We start from the raw sequence: 19,570 nt of genomic DNA on the forward strand, positions 1-19,570 counted from the left end.
AACTGCTAGTTGGGCTAAACATAACCAACTCAATCCATCGGGGATGAAATCCATAGCTTCTATCACTTCTTTGAGAAAATCCCATTCCATTCGATCATATGCTTTGCTCATGTTGAGTTTTATTGCCATCAATCCATGCCTTCATCCTCTTAGGAATTTGATGCAATGCATGAGTTCATGGCAGATGAGAATATTATCTTGTATTTTGTCTTGCCTTGAATGGACCCATTTTGGTTGAAGGATAAGATTTGATGAAGCAGGGGTCCTCATAGCTACTAATTGGAAGAAAAAAAAAAAAAGCCGGCCCTGTTGAGATAAGCTTCCTTTGATGATTCACAAAATTTTGCCACATGGACAAAAATATTATTCTGACCGTTGGATAGCCAGTGGATGGTTTGTAGTCAAATATCAGAATCAAGTGCAATCATAATTTCTCCCGGGTATGTTCATACATGCCCATGATAGTCCAATCACTACTGTGCATTTCCCAGTCCTGGACTTTCATTGAAATTAATCATTCAAAGATCAACCTGAAAAATACAAGTACAAGACATCTACATTTTCTCCTCCACATTCTTGATATCTAGTAGATATGGGAATAGACTCAACAGTAAAGAATACAAAAAGAATGAATGAGACAACCTGGTCTAAACAGAGACACATATAGAGACCATATTCTTGACTATGTACAATGAAACTGTGCAAATACTAATATTACAAAAAAAAATTAAAAAAAATCCTTGTTTGATTGCTATACCTTTGCTTCAAACTTAAAATTACAAGTACAACAAGCAATCACCTTGCAATTACGGTCACTATTTGTTGGACCACAGGAATTCAATTTCCAGGTTCCGAGACAGCCCACTTTTGCTTTGTGGAAGGAGGATGTACTCGCCAGCAACTGCTCCAAGCATCACGACCCGGTCAATCTGGATAGTTACTTTACCGAAAGAGCTCTGCAGTATAAAGAAATGAACTGAAAGTCAGTAACCAATACAAGCAATAAGAGAAAAAGATACAAGAAACCCCCAGGGGAGGGAGGTGGTTGTGCACTTCTTTCAGGGTCACTGACCTTTCCAATTTTGCTCTTATTCTTGCACGAGATATGAAGCTTCTGTCCTTTTGGAGGACTATCAAATGCCCATGCAAAGCTCTCATCCCACTCAGGAGTAGGACCAGTTGATAAAATCTGACAAGCAAGCAGGCAAACTTTGTTTTGTAAATGCAATCACGAATTTGGTGTTACTTACAATCACATACAGAGAAGTAAATGTATGAAAAACTGTGATATTTTTTCCCAGATGGTAAAAGAAGGTTCTCCAGCATCCCAACAAGAAACTTCTGGGAAATGACAAATGCTTTTTAAGTAATCATTATGTACTCACTACTCAGTCTGGCACTTGATGCCAGTAATCTAAAATTCGGGTACTGTCACATGTTGGTGGATCCCATATTTTGCCACCTGGAGTCGAAGATGAGATAGAAATATTTTAAGACTCATTGTCTATATATCCTGAGACCTGGTCGCCCACATTGAGGTGTAAAGTAGGTCAATATGTACTCAGCAACAGATTAGTTGTTGACTTGTTGCGGGCTCATGGGTTTCTTTGTGGTCAATCTTAGCATTCTGGGGAAAGAATAGGAAACTGGTGTATCATTCAATCTGTCTCCTTATTTTAGGGCTAAAATAAGTAATTTGATCTCCACTCCCTTCCTTAGAAATCAAATGATCCGATCCTTCCATTTAATGATTTTAACAAGCCCAAAGTATATCTAACTTAAGTTTACATTAACCCCACCCCCCACCCCCCCCCCCCCCAAAAAAAAAAAAAAAAACAAAAAATTCAGTTTGCTGCTAATAAAAACCTTATCTTAAAATTATTACCTTCACTCACACAGCACAAGTGGGGATGGGAGAACAAGCTTGGATCTTAATCATTCAAACTACTATGTTCTCATCTACAACAGACTAGAAATATGGTTGACGGTCCAGTGTAAAGTCTGCAGCATAGTCTAGGCATCCAAGCTCTTTCTTGGGTCCAGAGCGATAATACACCTTGTTGACATGAATTTACGCTGATTTATGTTTATTGATTTGTTTTTCGATGAATATGCTTATATTATATTTTATGCTTTGTCTATTATATGTTGGTTTTCTCATATTAGGTCATTACTAGTATAATTATATCATATTGCATTGATATCGCTTCTATATTGCATATAAGCATAATTATATAAAATCGCTGTGACAACTATGATCTGCAGACCATATGATGATCAACCACCAGGAAGATTTTTGGCATCAAGAGATTTCTAAACTGCTAACATGAATACATTAAATCCATCCACATGCATGTGGACCACATGGACCACTATACACCAATAAAGCATTATTACGGTTCACTCTCGACTCAACCTAAAATACTATTTATTATGTTATAATTTACATCAGGCGTAAGCTTACATAGGTTATACCTGCAAAATACAATTTAACTAGTATAACTTCATGATTTACATATCAGTTTGAAAAAGCGGGTAATAGTGTAATCAATATCCTGTACCAGTTAATAATAATGCAGTCAGAAAGTCCTACCTTGGAAATGAAACTGTATTTATGGGTTTGACTGTATGATACCTTGGTTTGCCTTGGAGGAGTGTTGCCTAGTGTGAGCTTACAGTAGAGACTAGGGTTCCCCACTGACTGCTTCAAATTGTTACCACGCTTTATAATTACCACTAAGGTCCCTGGCAAACACTGCAAAAGGAGTTCTGCCTTCTCCTGAAACCGAGGTGGGCCAGACTGGATCAAATATTGGAGCAAAGGTATTGCCTCTGCAGCAGCAACTGATTGAGCCTGGGAGACTTCAGCTGGGCATGCTGACCAAGCTTGCCTCAGAAGGAAAAGTGAATCCAAGGCTGCCTCCTGGGTTGCCTCAGACCCTGTCTTGAGTGATGTGACCAGATGAGGAATACTGAGTGTGGCAGCCTCAGTAGCTCTCAAACGTGGAAGGTTACTAAAGAGTGCATTTAGAGCCTTCAGATATTCCTCATTCACACTTCCAGTGGCCACTAATTCATTCTGAATAGCAGCTGCAAGACACCAGTTGAACATCAGAAAAGTTAAACAGAATCTTGTAAAACAAGTAACCGTTACTTCAGAGGATATGCCCAGTTCTCATGTTACAAAGATACAACCATCAACTATTCATGGTTCCCTAATTCTATTTTGCAATTTTCTACTGAAAGAATCAAAAGTAACTATAACCATATTAACTTTTAAAACTTGAGACAGGGTTACAAGTAAATGCAAAGGGTAAGGCAGTCACTGTTTCCTTTTGTTTTCATTTTCTTCCCCAAAGGGTAAGGGGGCATAAAGAATGGTATAATGAACCGCAGGTCAGGATCCAAGGATATCTCAAGACTACCAAAAAGTCAAATTTCAATGTCTCATGGAATTTACATATTTTATCCTCCTTGAAATACAAGAAAGGAGGGGAAACACCATTTTAAAATAATTTATTGGAAAAGAAGATGGGTAGTTTTCCTTGATAGGTTCTGTTCTTCAGTATACATGTATATTTTCTTTGCTCAAGGAGCTCTATTATAAAATTTAGCCAAGAACCATCTTAAAATGGAAGGAGATACGTAGATTCTTGACTATTTGGTCCTTGTATTCTTATTTCTAACAAAGCAGGTTGAAGGTTACAGAAACGTAGCTGTAAGGACCTCAGTTGTAGCTACTAGTGAGGTCTTGGGATCTAAATCCTGCCTTCACCCCCTAGGGTGTTCTTAAAAAAAAAGCAGGTTCAATAACAGAGATACAAAAGTGGCAGTCTAGACTTATTATTGATTAAATGACATCAGAGATTCAAACAAATCCAAATTTATGCAGCAGAAGATATCTTTCACTTGGACATTCTTTATGCAGTTAGGTATGTAAGCCAATTCTGTGGTCAACTAGAAAGGCCCAACTCCATGTTTTCAAAGAATCTTGAAGTAATTCACACAATCCATAGCATTTATATGCAGAAAGCCACCTTAAGTTATCTAAACTTCTGACATATTGATTTCCTACAAGGTGCACAGAAAACATTCTATATCCAGTAATGTACATTTAATAAACGTGCATTACCAGTGTGGATACCGCAAAGACAGAGGAATAAAAGAGCAGGGATAAGATGCAAAGTTCTGCTGAGAGCCTGAAATACAATTGCATGACAGTTCATGCCAATTGTCATCTATGCTTCTATGACTCGAGACATTTATATAGATTGGTATTTTTTGTTGACGACTTGACACCTGAACTACGACAGACAGAAGAAAGCTAAAATATCTGTTTGTAGCTCGGTTGCAAGTTGGAGTGAGTATTGGCAAAAGATTATTTTGTTTACCTCCTTAGACAGGATATGCCAATCCTAACAGGGTGGCTAATGTGCTTTCCCCATATAAGCATGGCATATTTAGCAGTCATAAGAGTGAGAGAAATAAAATAAGTATTTATTAAAGTTCAAAAAGAAAAAAGAAAAGAAAATTCAAACATTTACAACAAAGGTCATGACAGCCAGAATTGATGCCTGAACTAAGACAGCTAGAAGACTTTAGGAACAAGGGACAATAAAAGAACAAAAATTATTGTAGGACGCATCAATAGTAGAATGAAGATGTTCAATGCCCTCCTACATAAAATGTAATTGTCAAGTAGGATTCATGTACCACTAATAAATGAGGTAAGGCTATTTGTTTGAAGAAAATGACGATGCTAGAGTAAGACAAACTGCAAGCTTCAGTAGGAACTCATGTTTATTTTTCTAGATAAGTTTCAAGCAGTATTCTAGGACACACAAAGCAAGTCAGCCAATGATCCAAGAGCAGTACATTTTATTTTTATCCAATGTCACAGGCATTAATCAGACAAATACCAGTAAGATATGCTCCTGAAACCAAGAGCAGACAGAAATTCACAAATGCAAGAAAGGAAGGAGACAAACCAGTTAGAGCAGACACTGTTTCGCTGGAGGCATACTCCTGAATGGTGTGGTTAGAGAAGAGAAGTTTAATGAACATTGCTGCTTGGACTGATGTATCTGGATCACTATCACTGAAGAGGTCCAGTACAACCTGAACTCCCCCAGCTTCTGCAACTGCTCTTTTATTTGCTCGGTTGTACATTACTAGGTTTTGCAAGGCACAAATAGCTACCACTTTCATTTCTTCTGAAGGTTGGTCTTCAAGCAGATTTACTAAGGCTCTACAAGCTGAGACAGCATCTGTAGTCCGAGCAAGACTCTCATTCTGAAACAGATCACCAAGAGCTAGTGTAGCCAATAACCTTGGCTGCTGAGCTTGAGTTTGCGGATCTAAAAGGTACTGGGACAGTGGTGAAATCGCAGATTTAGCAGCTTTTGTTTCCCTAATTTTTACATTGTTCAGCAATCCTTCCAGCAGTCTTGCTGCAGTTTCCTCGCATTGATGAGACCTGAGGAGCTCCACAAGTGCCTCCACAGCACCACTTTCAGCCATTGCTTCAGCACTAGTTGCATCATCACTTTCCAACACAAGCAGAGCATTTAATGCACCAATCACTGTGCTTTCTGTGCCTGATCGAAGCAACTTTACCAACACTGCAACGGGTACTTCCAGATAAAATTCGGAGCTGAACTGCAGGATACTGCCTAAAACAGAAGCAGCAGATTCCCACAAGGCATGAGGCAATGGAGGATCTTGTATAACTTTCGACAATTCATTGACACCACCCTCCTTTGCAATTTCATTTGGCCACGTTAATGCAATACTCACAAGAGCTTTCATAGCCCTCTGTTGCAAAATGGGTATACCAGACCCCAGAACACGAATGAGTGGGCCAATTGCCCGCTGTGTTATTGAGTCCTTTTGAAGATGTTCTTCCAAGAGCATATGTGAGAGAAGTTCAGCTGCCAGCTGTTGCACGGGAAGTGTTGGAGAATCCAATAAGGGGATAAGTGGGTCAATAGCTTGGCGAGGAGTCAAGTTATAGTCAGCACGGCACTGGGGATGCTCCAAAATATTAACAAGAACCTGTAATGTACTATGCTGTCCATCTGGCCTGAACTCAGGTCTTGATAACAACAGAAAAAGGGGTTCAACCACTTTGGCTGCTGAAGGGCCCTTTGCAATGGTAGTATTATTGGTCAGTATCCGAAGCAGTTCTGCAAGTACAGCACAGAGAAAATCAGGGGCTTCAAGGAGAATATCGAGTATGCTCTCAATAACCCCAGCTTTCACCATTTCCATCTTACAAGCAGGCCGATCTTTCCCTAACTTCACAAGAGCTTTTGCGATAGCCTCGTGAAGTGTGTAGTTTCTACCAAAAAGAAGCCCAACAAGGGGAATGACAGCACCATTTGCAGCAACTAGTTCTGCCAAATTCTCATCATCCAATAGTTTATCCAGTGCATGGACAACTGAATGATGAGCAGGACTGAACTCAGTCACAAGGAGAGAGACTAGAGGCTCAACACAGCGAGCTGCAGCCATTGTAGATCTGATTCTTGAATTTCCAAAAAGGACACAACATAACTCAGCAGCATCTCCTTTCAGTTCCATTGAACAATTCGTTGAAAGAATCCTGCAAAGAACATCCACTGCATTCATTTCAACATCTGCCACAGCTAGGGTTTTTGATGGACTTTCGCGTAGTAACCTAACCAATGCAGCAATAGCGGCATGTTGCTCCCTCTCCATGCCACTGTTGAGAATCTCCACCAGCGGCTGAACAGCTTGTCGAGCAGTTTCTGCATTCCTGATATGGTCGGACAAAAATATGCTCTCCAAGGCTTTAGCAGCACTGTACCTAGCCCCTCTTCCACCAAGGCGTAAAACAGCAACCAACTGATTGACAGCACCAAAAGCAGCATCGTGTTTCCGTATTTCAGCACTGCCAAACAGGATCCCTAATAAATCTGTAGCAGCTTCTTCTGTTGCATCTCGTGGGCCAAGAGAAAGATACTTGGTCAGTGCTTCTAAGGCGCCTGATTCTACCATTACAATCTTGTTTGGAGGACTATCTTTTGCAATCTGAGTCAGGAGTCCAAGAGCTAGAAAGGGTGCCCCTGGTCGATCTGGAATTGGTTTTAGCAGATCAACAAGAGCAGGTATTGCTTTCCGAGAAGTAGCACCAACTCTAATGTCATCAACTCTAAACAATCTCTCCAAAGCAACTTGCTCCGGATTGCGGAGCAAAGCAAATTCCTCTGATAGTTCCAAAAGATCACATATATCAGCATCTGCACAGCCAAGTAAGGAAATAAGTCCACCTGCTGCCCCTGAATTTGCAACGGCCAGCAGAGTCCCTCTGCTACCATTACAGACAAGACTTGCCACTGCTTGTGCTGCAAAATATCTGTTTGCTGCCTCCTCCGATCTCAACAAACTTGCAAGAACAGGTATTGAGCGCATGGTTGCATTTGCTCGTATGATATCTCTGTCTTGGAACAAAATTGCAAACAGTAAAGCACAAACCCATGTACTGGTATCTTCTCTAAAGTCACCCTGCAGAAATTGTATGGACAAAAGGTTAATAGATGCTTCAACAATGATAGCTGCATCAATGGTATATAGCAGGACTAACAGTGCAAAGGGCAACAACAAAGAGTTTGTCATGCCAATGCACAGATAACACCATCTACAAATTATTACCTATTCAAGAGTAAACCCATAATTCAGAGGTTTCAAAACAGATTATTGAACCTCATAAATCATATTTGAAATACCTGAGTAGCTTGCGACAAACATTGCGAAATTTTCTCAGTGAGAACTTCAACTGCTCCAGCCTCCATAATAGCAATTTTACTCCTACCATAATGGCAGGCAAGTACAGAAAGCATCCATATAACTAAATTGTCACCAGAAATGACCGCTGTGGTAATTTCAGACTCTCCTTCTCTGGTTGGTTCTTTAGCATGCCTGTAAATGCTTATCTGTTCAATGTTTTCTTTTTTCCCCGGGAGAGTAAATCCAGATGATTGCCCCAAGCTGAGCATTTCAACAAGAGATTGGATGAGATAAACACATGAGTCTGATTTGTTTAGGGATTCAATTACTCTTTGATGATGAACTTTTGCAGCACAAATAATAAGTGCTGTTCCTCCAACTTTAACTTTGGAGTTCCTCGAATTGATGACCCTTCTAGCAATTGATGATATACACCCCGAGCTACTTGCAATTGTATCCCCAAGGACAACAGGTTGATCTCTACAAAGCCTCGACAAAATTTCTATAGCTTTTTCCTGCAACAAGGGTGTTGCATCAGCTATACACGAAACTATTGGAGCTATGGTGTGAGGAAATTCCGCAAGGACAGCCCATGAAGGTTTGATATGCCCATTACTTCCTTCAGATCTAGACAACAAAGCAAGCACATCAAGCACTTCTGATGTGGCAACAGATTCAACACTAGAAGATTCCAGGAGAGCAACTAATGCAAGAACTGTTCCAGCATGATTGACACAATCAGACAATACATGATCAACTGAGCGACATTGGAGGAGGCGAGCAATAGCTGCGGCAGCATGGGTTTTTCCATCAACTGTGCCTTCTCGCAACACCCTCGTAGCAGGCAAAATAATTTCTTCAGGGAATGCTTTCTCTGAAACTTCATTATCCAAAAGAAGATTAGCCAAAGCCCTTGTTGCTTGTTCTGCAACTTCAAGAACCACAGAATTAGCAAGAACAACTAATGGAGACAATGCATCCCTAGCAACAGAAGCCACATCCCGATTTTGTTTAATTGAAAGAAAAATAGCAGCTAGGCAGCATGATGATTCTACTAAGATATTTTCAGAATCCATATTTAACAGCTTCATGGCCGACAAAAGAGCCTTAACTGCAATACCACTTTCACACAAATCCTTCCGGAGATGGAAGAGTCCAGCTAGAACTGATGCAGACTTTGCTAGAGTCTCTTCCTTTGTTGAAGTCAAAATTTTAATCATTGTCTCAATCGCATCATTGGCAGCACTGCCTTCATGCAATATGTCCTTAAGGGGGGCCACAGAAAGCAAACTTTTCAGAGCATCCAAAACATAGACCTTTGATTCAGGAAGATCACTAGTCAATAAGGCCGTGAGTTGGCTGATTGTCCCTGTATCTGATTTATGGATAAGATGGTTCAATGTTTTCGATGCGATCTCTTTTCCGTTCTGGCTGCCGTTATTCAATAGCCATAACAACGAAGGCACAGCATCAGCACTTTCAACACATGCCCGTATATCTTCACTGTGGTTGCAGAGGTTTCCAAGGATTGTTGCAGCATCTTCTTTGGCTCTTGCAGACCCTGTCTCTAGAATTTGAACAAGTGGAGGTATGCCTCCAGCAGCAGTAATAGCCCATTTACTTTCATCATTCTCATTTGATAAAAGGCAAAGCAGAGCAACTGCATATTCCTGCTGTTGCTCAGACGAAAGGCCAAGAAGAGATATCAGCAGTTGAACTCCCTCACGACCCTGAAGTGCACGCCATAGACTGTCTTCTTTGTTGGAAAGTATCAGAAGGGATCTAATCAGCTCATCCTGAACCTCATTGGTTGCCATTGTGATTAAACCAACAAGCAGACGCTTTGCTTCAGAGTTTGCAAGTTTCTTGGAGAGGATAGCATTCCCATACAAACTTGCCAGGGCTTCAATGGTGCGTTCCCGCACAAGAAACGGTAACCTAGGTTTGAACTGATTAACCAATATCTTCTCAATAGTTAGAGGGTCTGAGGCTCTAATCATTTCTGCAGTGTTATCATAAATCATAAGAGCAGAAGCTAAAGCCCCTAATGTGTCAGCAATCTGTGCAGTTGATGTGCATGACTCAAGACTTTCTCCAAGGCTTGAGATGACATATGACAAACCACCAGAGATATTCGCTAGAGCGGACATTGCATTCTCTTGCAATGCTTGTGCATACTCGCCTTGCATGAATTCTTTTGATGGAGCAATTGTAGCATTTATTAAAGCAGGAATCCCATTAGAATTAGCAATCTCCCTTCTTGCTTCTTTGCATTGACCAGATAGAGATTTTAAAGCACCTGCAGCTTCTGCTCTAACGGAGGCTTCATTACCAGGCACCAAAAGCTTGAGTAATTGCTTAGTGGTTTGGGCAGCCAAGACCCTTGAACAAACAGACGCATCTTCCATCATCATATATGCAAGAAGAAAGCAAACATTAGCTTGAGTACTTGACTGTCCACTTTTGAGTAACTTCACAAGAATATCCACCCCTCCTGCTTCAATTGTTGATGACCAAAATCCCTCAGTGCAGCTGGACAGGTTTCTCAAAGCCCCAGTTAGGAGGTTATCAACCAAGTTCCCAGGCTTGAGACCATTTTCTAGTTGCTCCCAAAGCACTGGAACAACTCCTTCAGTTGAGAAGATCTTTGAACCAACATGATCCCCAGCTCCACCTTGAGAGACAGCATGGATAGCTTTTGCAGCAGCAATTTGACCTTCTGCTGAGCTGGAACGGAGGAGACCAAGCAACTGTGGAATGCATCCCCCCAGCAAGACTTTCACCCTTAGTTCCTCCTCCTTACAAAGAGATCCTAAAACGGTAGCAGCCTGCAATTTCACACCCAGTGATCCTGATCTGAGAAGAGAAACAAGTATTGGAACTGCCTGAGAGTGGGATCCAACAGCACTGAAGGCATTGTCACGGGTATCTACAAGGTCCAGCAACTGCTTCAATGAATTCTCTTTCTCCTGTGCAGTTGACGAACTCCTGCGCAACTGCTCAATGCATTGGGCGACACTAGCTAATGTCCCATCTGGGTCCTCCATACTGGCGGTTCTGTCCCTGCAGTTGAGTTTAAGTAAGACCTTGTATTTACAGTTATCATAAGTCTAACTATGAGTGTCCCCCCTCCCCCCCCCCCCAAAAAAAAAATTTATTATTGCAAGCTAAAATTCATTTCTACCAGTTATTCTGGGAAGGAAATAAGCTAGTGCTTATCATAAAGCCTCAAAAAGCAGAGCTGTAGATTTATCACAGCCTTTCCAATGGAATATACTATTCTTGAAAAAAATTCAGATTCATTCTTTTCAATCCATATTATGGAAGCGACATCATAAACAACCAGAGAAAAATAATAACAAATGACATTGGTGAATCAGAATGCATCAATGCAATCAAGACAACAATCTTCGACTTAGTTTGAAATTAGATCCAGATTCCACTGAGATTATGCAAAAAAGAAAACCAGTTGGAATTTGGAGCAAAACCTAGTTAAATCCAAGGCTACGCCCAGGTTTTAGATTTAGTTCCACTTTATACTGTAGAAAAAGCTACACAAACCTCTCTTTTTTCCCGTCCTCTCAGGGTCATTCAAAACATGTCATCAGTTGCAACTAAGTACTGGTAGATGAAATCTTTTCCTCTCCTCTAAGTTTTAGCCTATTATTGAAGTAGGATTTATCCATTTATGTTCTCTTGTCTAGAGCTGCTTCTGTTATTGCTCCAGTCTAGACTACATCACCACTTTGGATTTGTTAGGCTAAAAAATTGCTCATGTAATTTAGCTGACAAATCGCTGGACAGAAATAATTAACTGTTCCACCAACCCATCATCAGGTATTCACAAAGGAACTCACCTAATTTGGGTTGATCCTATATGCCAAATACAAAATGACCGAGTTGGCTTGTTCATGCTTTTGCGCCAATTCTACTACAGCTTAGCATAGTACATCAACTGCAGAATGGCCCACAATCTAGCTGTGTGTGTGAACCTTGTGTCCAGACAAAATGGTTGAATCAAGGACAGAGAAACAATGTTTCTGTTTATTCCTATTCTGACTACAGCTATGCACATTATGGAGTGATTGTATTTAGTCGAAGCTCAGTGCCACACAGCACGACCCATCCATGTGACTAGATTCATACAAGTAAGTATGACATTAGAATAACTAGCCGCAACCCTGTTACAAAAACAGTATCTTACCTTCTTACCAAATGTGATAGGATTTTGAGTCCTCCCACTCCCCCCCCCCCCCCCCACCCCCAATGTACAGCAATGAGATTCAAAAGCATGGGGATTTTAGACTTCTGATAGACATACAAAGTTATCTTAGTTTCTCATTAAATGGAGGGTTTAGGAAATTATGATTAGTTCAAGCGAGGCTTCCTGTTTTCTAGTTTTCGTGCTTCCTCTTCCTGATTCCTCTCATTCTCCCATCCCAAGCAACGGAATAGCACAAGCACTGCACATACAAGGCCTATGAGATTGATGATCTTTGTATTTCCAATGCAGTGTTTGTGTTGCACTGATCAGGTGAGTATAGCAAGTCTTTCTCTTCTTCTTTTATACTATCTATTTAGTGATTTATTCAATGCTTTTTTTGGTAAATCCAACATTGTTAGTCGAGGAAAACAGCACACTAGCACTGCTCGTTTCTTCCTCATGATTTACAAGAAATATGAGCATCTGATTTAACATATCTTTCATATTTTCTCAGCACAAATAATCAGGAAAAACTTCTTTTTTGTGGACTTCTCCTATTTTTGGGGAAAGGACAATGACGATCCTCCAATGAGCTGTTCCTGTCAATTGTGTGGGGGGGAATCCATCAAGCATCCAGATCCTACCAGGATAAACGTAAATCCATCTAACACCAACGAGAAGGTTTAATACCAATACCTCTCCCAAGTGCACCCTTATACAGCAGCAACTTCCTTCCCCCACCCCCACACACCCCCCTCCCCCCTTTTTAAAGGCTGAAATAGGGTAATCAGGAAGGAGACACACTCCACCCTCATCAAATCAAGGTAGTGGCAGGACAGGTTCAGTGTTTTCTATTATCATCAATCATGGTATTCTACTTTGCAAATTAAGGTCATGCCAGGCTCGGATTAAGCAAAACACACACCAAATCCATCCCACTGTCATTCCTAACCTGTTTCTTTAGAGAATGTAAAAGGGGGTTCTTCATGTTTTTTCAAGGTCCCGTTGGTGTTTGTTACTCAGATAAGGCTGAATCTGGCTTTCATGACTTAGCAAGAGGTTTAGTCTTAGAGTCTAGCTGCCAAGAGGGACTAATGGTGTGATTACTTGGGCTCCCATGAAGGAGGTTTTTACCCATGTCCTACATAATTAAGAAAGAGAATTAGGCTCCAGTTTATTCTTCAGGTGCTTCTATTATCACATGATTAGCCAACAATATGGTGTACATCCACGAAGGTGCAAGTGGGGATAAAATAACCATGGTGAACTGCCTACTTCTCTGATCTCTATATGTGTTCCTAAATTCTATCTCTTTACTTTTATTTTAATAAAATTCTGTCATACTCATTCCTGACTAAAAAGAGAAATGGAGTTGAAAGAAGTGTGGTATTGCGGCTGGGGATCATTTCTACACATTTGGGTTATAATACGATATTGTCTCAAATTTCCCAGGCAAAAACAGGTGGTACACAATATGATCACACACCCAGGACAGAAACATGTCCTTTGTTATTTACTGTGGAACAGAAACTTCCATCAGTATGATCTGCCAAAAATGTCATTTAAAGTCAGACATGTAATGAAGTATTAAGGCTGTTGTCTGATTCCACACATTCGTTTTTGATAGCTATAGAGAGTGAAGAAAATTCTTAGCACCAACTAGATAAGCTGAAAACTAAAAGCATCGAGGCTACATTGAATTTTCTCACAAATTACAGCAAAGATTAATATGCCGAAGTCACAGGCCAAAAAAAATCATGAAAACTGGCAATATTATCCAGGAAAATCTTTAAATACCTCAAACCCATCTTCATGACTGAAAGTGGAGTTGGAGGCTCCGAATCTTGAAGTTTTGGATCCATATTTCTTTCCTGGGATGACAAAAGAATATTGTGATGGGCAGGTATCAAACAGCATAAGGTCAGGAATCACACGAAATAAGAAGAAGAAAATTCTTATAAAGAAGCGTAAGATTAGAGAAAATTTGTGGCAGTTGCATCGGAAATAGCAAGTGGTAGACTTTCTCCACCATGAATGGCTATAGCATGTATTAAACACACAAAAAACAAAAAAAGGCACAATTTTTTTGATGATAAATTGACATCAAACAAGTCATAGGCTTATGAATTTCAAATGCTAATATTGGTAGAGAAATCAAATGCTAACTTGGTTTTCATGTAAGTTCCCATACATTGATATTTACAAATGGTCTTTTGATCTCATGGAGCCTTTGCTTCATATACTCAACAGCTTGCAAATAATTACATTACACATCACACTCTTAATGACCACTACTCAATGTCAACAAACATATTGGTATTAGATATTGATAGAAACAAGTGATAAATCATCATACGCCTGCTGATTTCCATTATTTGAACAGAGAGATTAAGGCATATAGCTTTACATCCTTTTATCACTTAAAATACAGCATACTTCTTTTCAGAGTGCCTAAGGACCTATCATGAACCCGTTTCCACGAAAGCTCCCTTTCCTTCTTTAGAAAGAAACTAAAACTGGAATATGAAGGACACTTCAGTTAAGTTTGGAAATCAATAAACAAACTGAAACACCCAAAGGGAGCAAAGTCGGATTGCATGTTTCATAGTTATAGGAACCAAAGGTTCATAAGGGTCATATATCATATATGAACACAAAAGTTCTACAGTGAAACCGATGAAAGCTCTTCCAATGTACATTCGAACAAAATGGTGACTAATAGAATTAATTGTCAAAGTGGGAACATAACAGATCAGTAGCTCCATGGCTGCTGCCATTGCTGGCAGAAAACCTCCAGGCTAGTGTCACCAGCTTTGCGACAATTGTAGACCTTCAAATAATTTTTTTGATTTTCTCCAGATCTAGTCGGGAGATATCATCAACAAAAGAAACACCTCCTGCCGATCCAGTAAGAGGGGGGGGGGGGGAAAGAATATCAGACTTGCAGACTCGGATAAAATGTTTATTGCTCGCTGTTAAGGATCTCGAGACCAGACTAACGAAATCGTTTGACTGATCCATTCGATCTCCACACCACAATTGGAGTACAAAGCTTAGATCCAAGGTTATAGAACAGGATTCCATAGATTGGATTGAATCCAAATCAGCAATCTTCCAAACAATGGCGCAAGCCTAAGTAAATTGTCCAAAAAAAAAAAAAAACAGTTAATTCAACAAAACACTAGATCGACTGTTCTCCATCGCAGGCACCCAAGTTTTCTACTGAAAAGAACAATGAAAGCAAAATAACTGCACTATTCTCCAAAGAAAGATTTCGGTCTTTTCACTTTTCAAGACAAAATTGGCAAGTAACTGACTCGAGTTAGTCTCAGAACAACCAGATCAGTCAAGCTAGCCTTATATCTCGGATGGACTCCAAGTCACTGACTCGAGTTAGTCTTAGAACAACCACATCAGTCCAGTTAGCCATATATCTCGGAAGACTCCAGATAAGCAAAACAAGAATCTCAGATATTATAATCTCAGATTATAATCCAAAGTAAGCAACCATTCAAACACAAATCCAACCAAGTAAAAGAAACTGAAAGCTAAGAATTAAATCCAATTTCCTCACCTTCTGATACTTCTCTTCAATTCTCTGAAGTAATGAAGGTGAAAGCCTTCACTGCATACATCTTGTTGCAGAAAAAGAGAAGAAGAAGACGAAGAAGATAGGAGGTAGTGAACTGTGAAGATGCTTCATCCGTTCGGACAGAGTATAAAGAGTATTTGCAATTCTTTGCCCTCTTTGTACGGGAGGATTAAAAAAAACGACATTTTCTTCTCGCAACGAAATAATTTAATAAGCTCCATTTCTAACCGTTGTGTCTGTAGATTGGAGAGTGACGCTTTCGTTGACACGAGACCGCCGACAATTTCAAAGCGCCAGCTTGGTAGCTTCTCTCTCGGCTCAACTCAACTCATCTCAACAATCGCAAGTAGAAAACGTTCGAATAATTAGGTTTTGGTTTCTAATAAGTAATAATCACCTATTTAAGGAATTTTTTTTTATAGGAAGAAGAAAGCTAATGAGTGATCAAGTGTTTTTACCTTCCAGCCCCTTAACTCAAAAATCTCATTTCAACTTATCCCTTGCGTGTACGCAGTACATGCCCAGAGTGAGATCTTTTTGCCCTTTATTTAAGAGATAAAAAGGATAAAGTTTTCTGAATAATTATCACCTCAAATTCGCAGGCATCTTCAATTCCTCCAATTCCTGTAATAGGGGGGAGTGGATCCCACCTTGGGCAGTGTTTTTGGGCAGAGATAGGGTGGTCATTTCCACCCCCATGTGAGGAATTGAAGGAATTGGAGGAGGCAGCGAATTGGAGGGAACAACGATTCAAGTTTTTTGTACTCGGGGTGCAGGGTCTGCCCAGACTCATGGGGAGTGGGCAAATTGATTGGCCTGCCCCTGATGACCCTCACCCTGCCCATGTTCCCTACCCCAATGTGTCTGGGCGTAGCCTGCGCCTAGAAGCGCACCTGGACAGATAACGTGTGTCCTTTATTTGACTGTGTGTTTGTTTAGACTTTTAGGGTTGTTAGTAACATATAATTATTTATGTTACTAAATACTAAAAAATAAATAAAAAATTATTTATGAGATTTTCTTATTGACACCCTCTAAGGTGTCAAGAGATTTATAATCTTGATTTTTTGCTTTTGTACTTCACAATTGTCTACATTTAATGCTCCTCCAAAGTCTACATTTAGTGTTCCACAAACATCTACATTTAGTCATTTTAGTGCTTATCAAATACAATTTGTGGTCAACGGTTACAATCCTAGTGAAGCAAATGTGGTTTTAAGTACGGCGTGTGATTCCGATTGATTAGTCTTTGATGCATTTAGTTCTTATCTATCATGGTAAGAAAATAAATGTGGCAAAAATCTCAGTGAAGCAAATGTGACAGATCCAAATTATCACATTCGACGCTTCAATGCCCACAGTGACTTTATCAAGTGTGAAGAATATGTTTAATATATCTTCTTGTTTTGTTAGCCGGACTTCTAGCTTTGTTTCTAGGGACATTAATGATTGTGTCTATTCCCTAGTCCTGAAAGTCTCGTCTATGATATATAAGATAGGGTCATATTTCACTCCTTAGTTTCTAAACTTAGATGTTTTTGAAACTTTGTGTAACACATGTCTTCTATCTGAATATAATTTCTTAAAAAAAAGATATGAGAGTCTTGGGAAGCCCTTGTTGATAATAATGTTACTTTTATGAAATTAGTGAAAATTTTATATGGAGAAAGACACAAGGACCACGCCTAGACACAGTGAGGGACGGAATGACCACCCCGGCCTCATGAACGGCAAAAATTCCACCCCCAATGTGCCACGATGCAAACTCTCGTTGGTTGTCGTGCACATGTGGCCCCTGCGCTCCCATATAGAGAACGGTCCCCTATTTTATATATATTGAAATTCATCTACTCTGTTGATGATGAAAAAACAAAAAGGTTCCAATCGAACATCCTAATTGAGGAATAATAAAAAGGAGCTTATAACAAATCATAGAGAATCTTATTAGGAAGGCTGGTAGATCATTAGCTTATAACATGAAGCTGACCTTTTTGTCTAAACTTTATTGGACAAAAAGGTGATCTCTCTAATAATGAATAAGTAGACACATGAATTGTATGTATATTACACCTCATTTTGTACATTTTTGTATATGTGTGCATGTGATGATCAAATCATAAAGAATGGAAGGTTAGGAAAAGCTAACATGGACAGTGCTTTTGGTGTTCTTTAAAATCTTGTAATAATATTCCTTATAAATACTTTAGTTATTGGTATCTTTTATAGAAAATAATGCCTAGCATCTCAATAGTGGCATTTGAACTAAGTGTGATATGAACATCATTGTTTAAATCATCCTAAGGCAATTACAGCTGATACCAGACCCAGAGAGAGAAAGAGAGAGCATGGTTTCAATTTGGGACCGGACCGGGAATTGTTCTAGAACCAACTCGCTAAAACCCGAAGACCCATTACTGAATGGGAATATAAAGGACAAAATAGCAACTCGGTTCGTGGGACATGATCATCCAGTGTTGGGTGTAGGGATTTAAATCCAGGTATAGGTAACAGTATCGGTCTCGGCCAATACGAATATGGATCAGCCGTAGGAGGTTAAATCAGATCAATTTACCTTCATTTTTTGGACCATTTCGCCCTTCATATGTACTGTTCAACTAATCCTATATCAGTCAAAATATGCTATCGGCACTAGCCTATATGGATCGCGATACCATGTTTTTTGAAATCGTGGTTGGATGATATTTGAACTGCACGGTTCGACCGGGAAATCCGGTTCACCTTTTAGAACAATATATATAGGTAACGTGGTCCACTGGTCCATGTGGAAGAACAATTTGTAAACAAACATAATGAGCCATGACACTAACGAGTTAATTCAACTAAGCCGTATGAACCAAGCCGAGCCTCTCTCTCTCTCTCTCTCTCTCTCAAAAAGAAGCAAGCTTAGCTGGCAGAGGCACTCGATACACTAATAAGAGACTAAGATGTATAATTATATACCTAATGAAGTTGATTATGATTGCTTAAGGTTATGGGTTACGGACAATACCTGTCGCTGCTTGAAGGTAATTAAGGTCAATCTAAAACGCAATAATTTTTATTCTTCGTGACTAGAATACCCTCCCACAAGCATCATTTTCCCCTTTCATTTGCTTCAATAATTCTTGCACATTTTATTATGGGTTGATGTTTTCTGTGCCGTAGCACAGCCTATGCCTAGACACATAGGCCTGCCATTTAGGGGCAAAGTGATTATTTCACCTACCTCCATGTGTCTGGGCGCAGCCTACGCCCCTGGCATAGAAAACATTCTCCCTTCTATTATTATGGGAGAACGAATGTTGCCAAATTGTGTAGGGTACGCTAGATAAGCCTTTGAGGATGGATCCCATCTAGAGGTGATAAAGTTTTACTTCACCATGCAAGAAGGGTTCAGTCACCCTCCTAGGATCTTAAAACATCCATTATTTATGAATGGTCATTCATACCCCCCACCGTTGCATGATAACCTCTCCCGCCCATCCAAAAGCCAATGTTCAAGGGATTCTCCTTCACCGTGGCTTAAGGAAAACTCGCTCCTTAAATCTCTGCCTATTTAAATTGACTAGTAACAATAATCAATGCAATATTTTTCGTTTGTTGCACAAGACAATGGATAATTATTAATTTATTATCATATGTAAACATTTTAATTAAGATTGAGTTTTCCTTCATCAATAGTAAAGAGAGAATTTCTTCAACCAAAGAATATAGACACAATCTTTGAAAAATGAAAAGAGATTCTCAGGAGGGTAAATCTTCTCTCCAAACCCGGCATCACATAGATGTCTGAATCCAAGTAGAGCTGATCCAAAAGGACGATTGCTTGCAAAGTTAGGGTTCAAGCAATCAAATGGTGAGTATTGATCAATAATAGACATTTTTTCCTACCAAAAAAATAATAATAATAGACATTTTGATTGGGGTTAATTAATTTAAAAAATAAAAATAAAAACAAACCAATCATTTGAAGAGGTTATAAGTCATTGTCCTCAACTCCATTCAGAATAGTAGGTAACATTGAT

General features: G+C 39.6%; 1 protein-coding gene across 1 annotated transcript; it reads right to left on the reverse strand.

Annotated features, from left to right (window-relative positions):
• Window positions 1-479: 479 nt before the first annotated feature.
• Window positions 480-14,813, reverse strand: LOC122650717 (protein CELLULOSE SYNTHASE INTERACTIVE 1-like). Its single transcript, XM_043844132.1, has 7 exons — window positions 14,702-14,813; window positions 13,751-13,824; window positions 7,749-10,812; window positions 4,989-7,527; window positions 2,636-3,090; window positions 1,073-1,189; window positions 480-956 (listed from the first exon to the last, which is right to left on the reverse strand). Exons 2-7 carry the CDS (start codon window positions 13,813-13,815, stop codon window positions 816-818), a joined length of 6,381 nt encoding a protein of 2,126 aa, XP_043700067.1. The 5' UTR covers window positions 13,816-13,824; window positions 14,702-14,813; the 3' UTR covers window positions 480-815.
• Between the last annotated feature and the right edge of the window lie 4,757 nt (window positions 14,814-19,570).

Source organism: Telopea speciosissima, chromosome 1, assembly GCF_018873765.1.
Source record: "Telopea speciosissima isolate NSW1024214 ecotype Mountain lineage chromosome 1, Tspe_v1, whole genome shotgun sequence".
NCBI classification, from domain to species: Eukaryota; Viridiplantae; Streptophyta; class Magnoliopsida; order Proteales; family Proteaceae; genus Telopea; species Telopea speciosissima.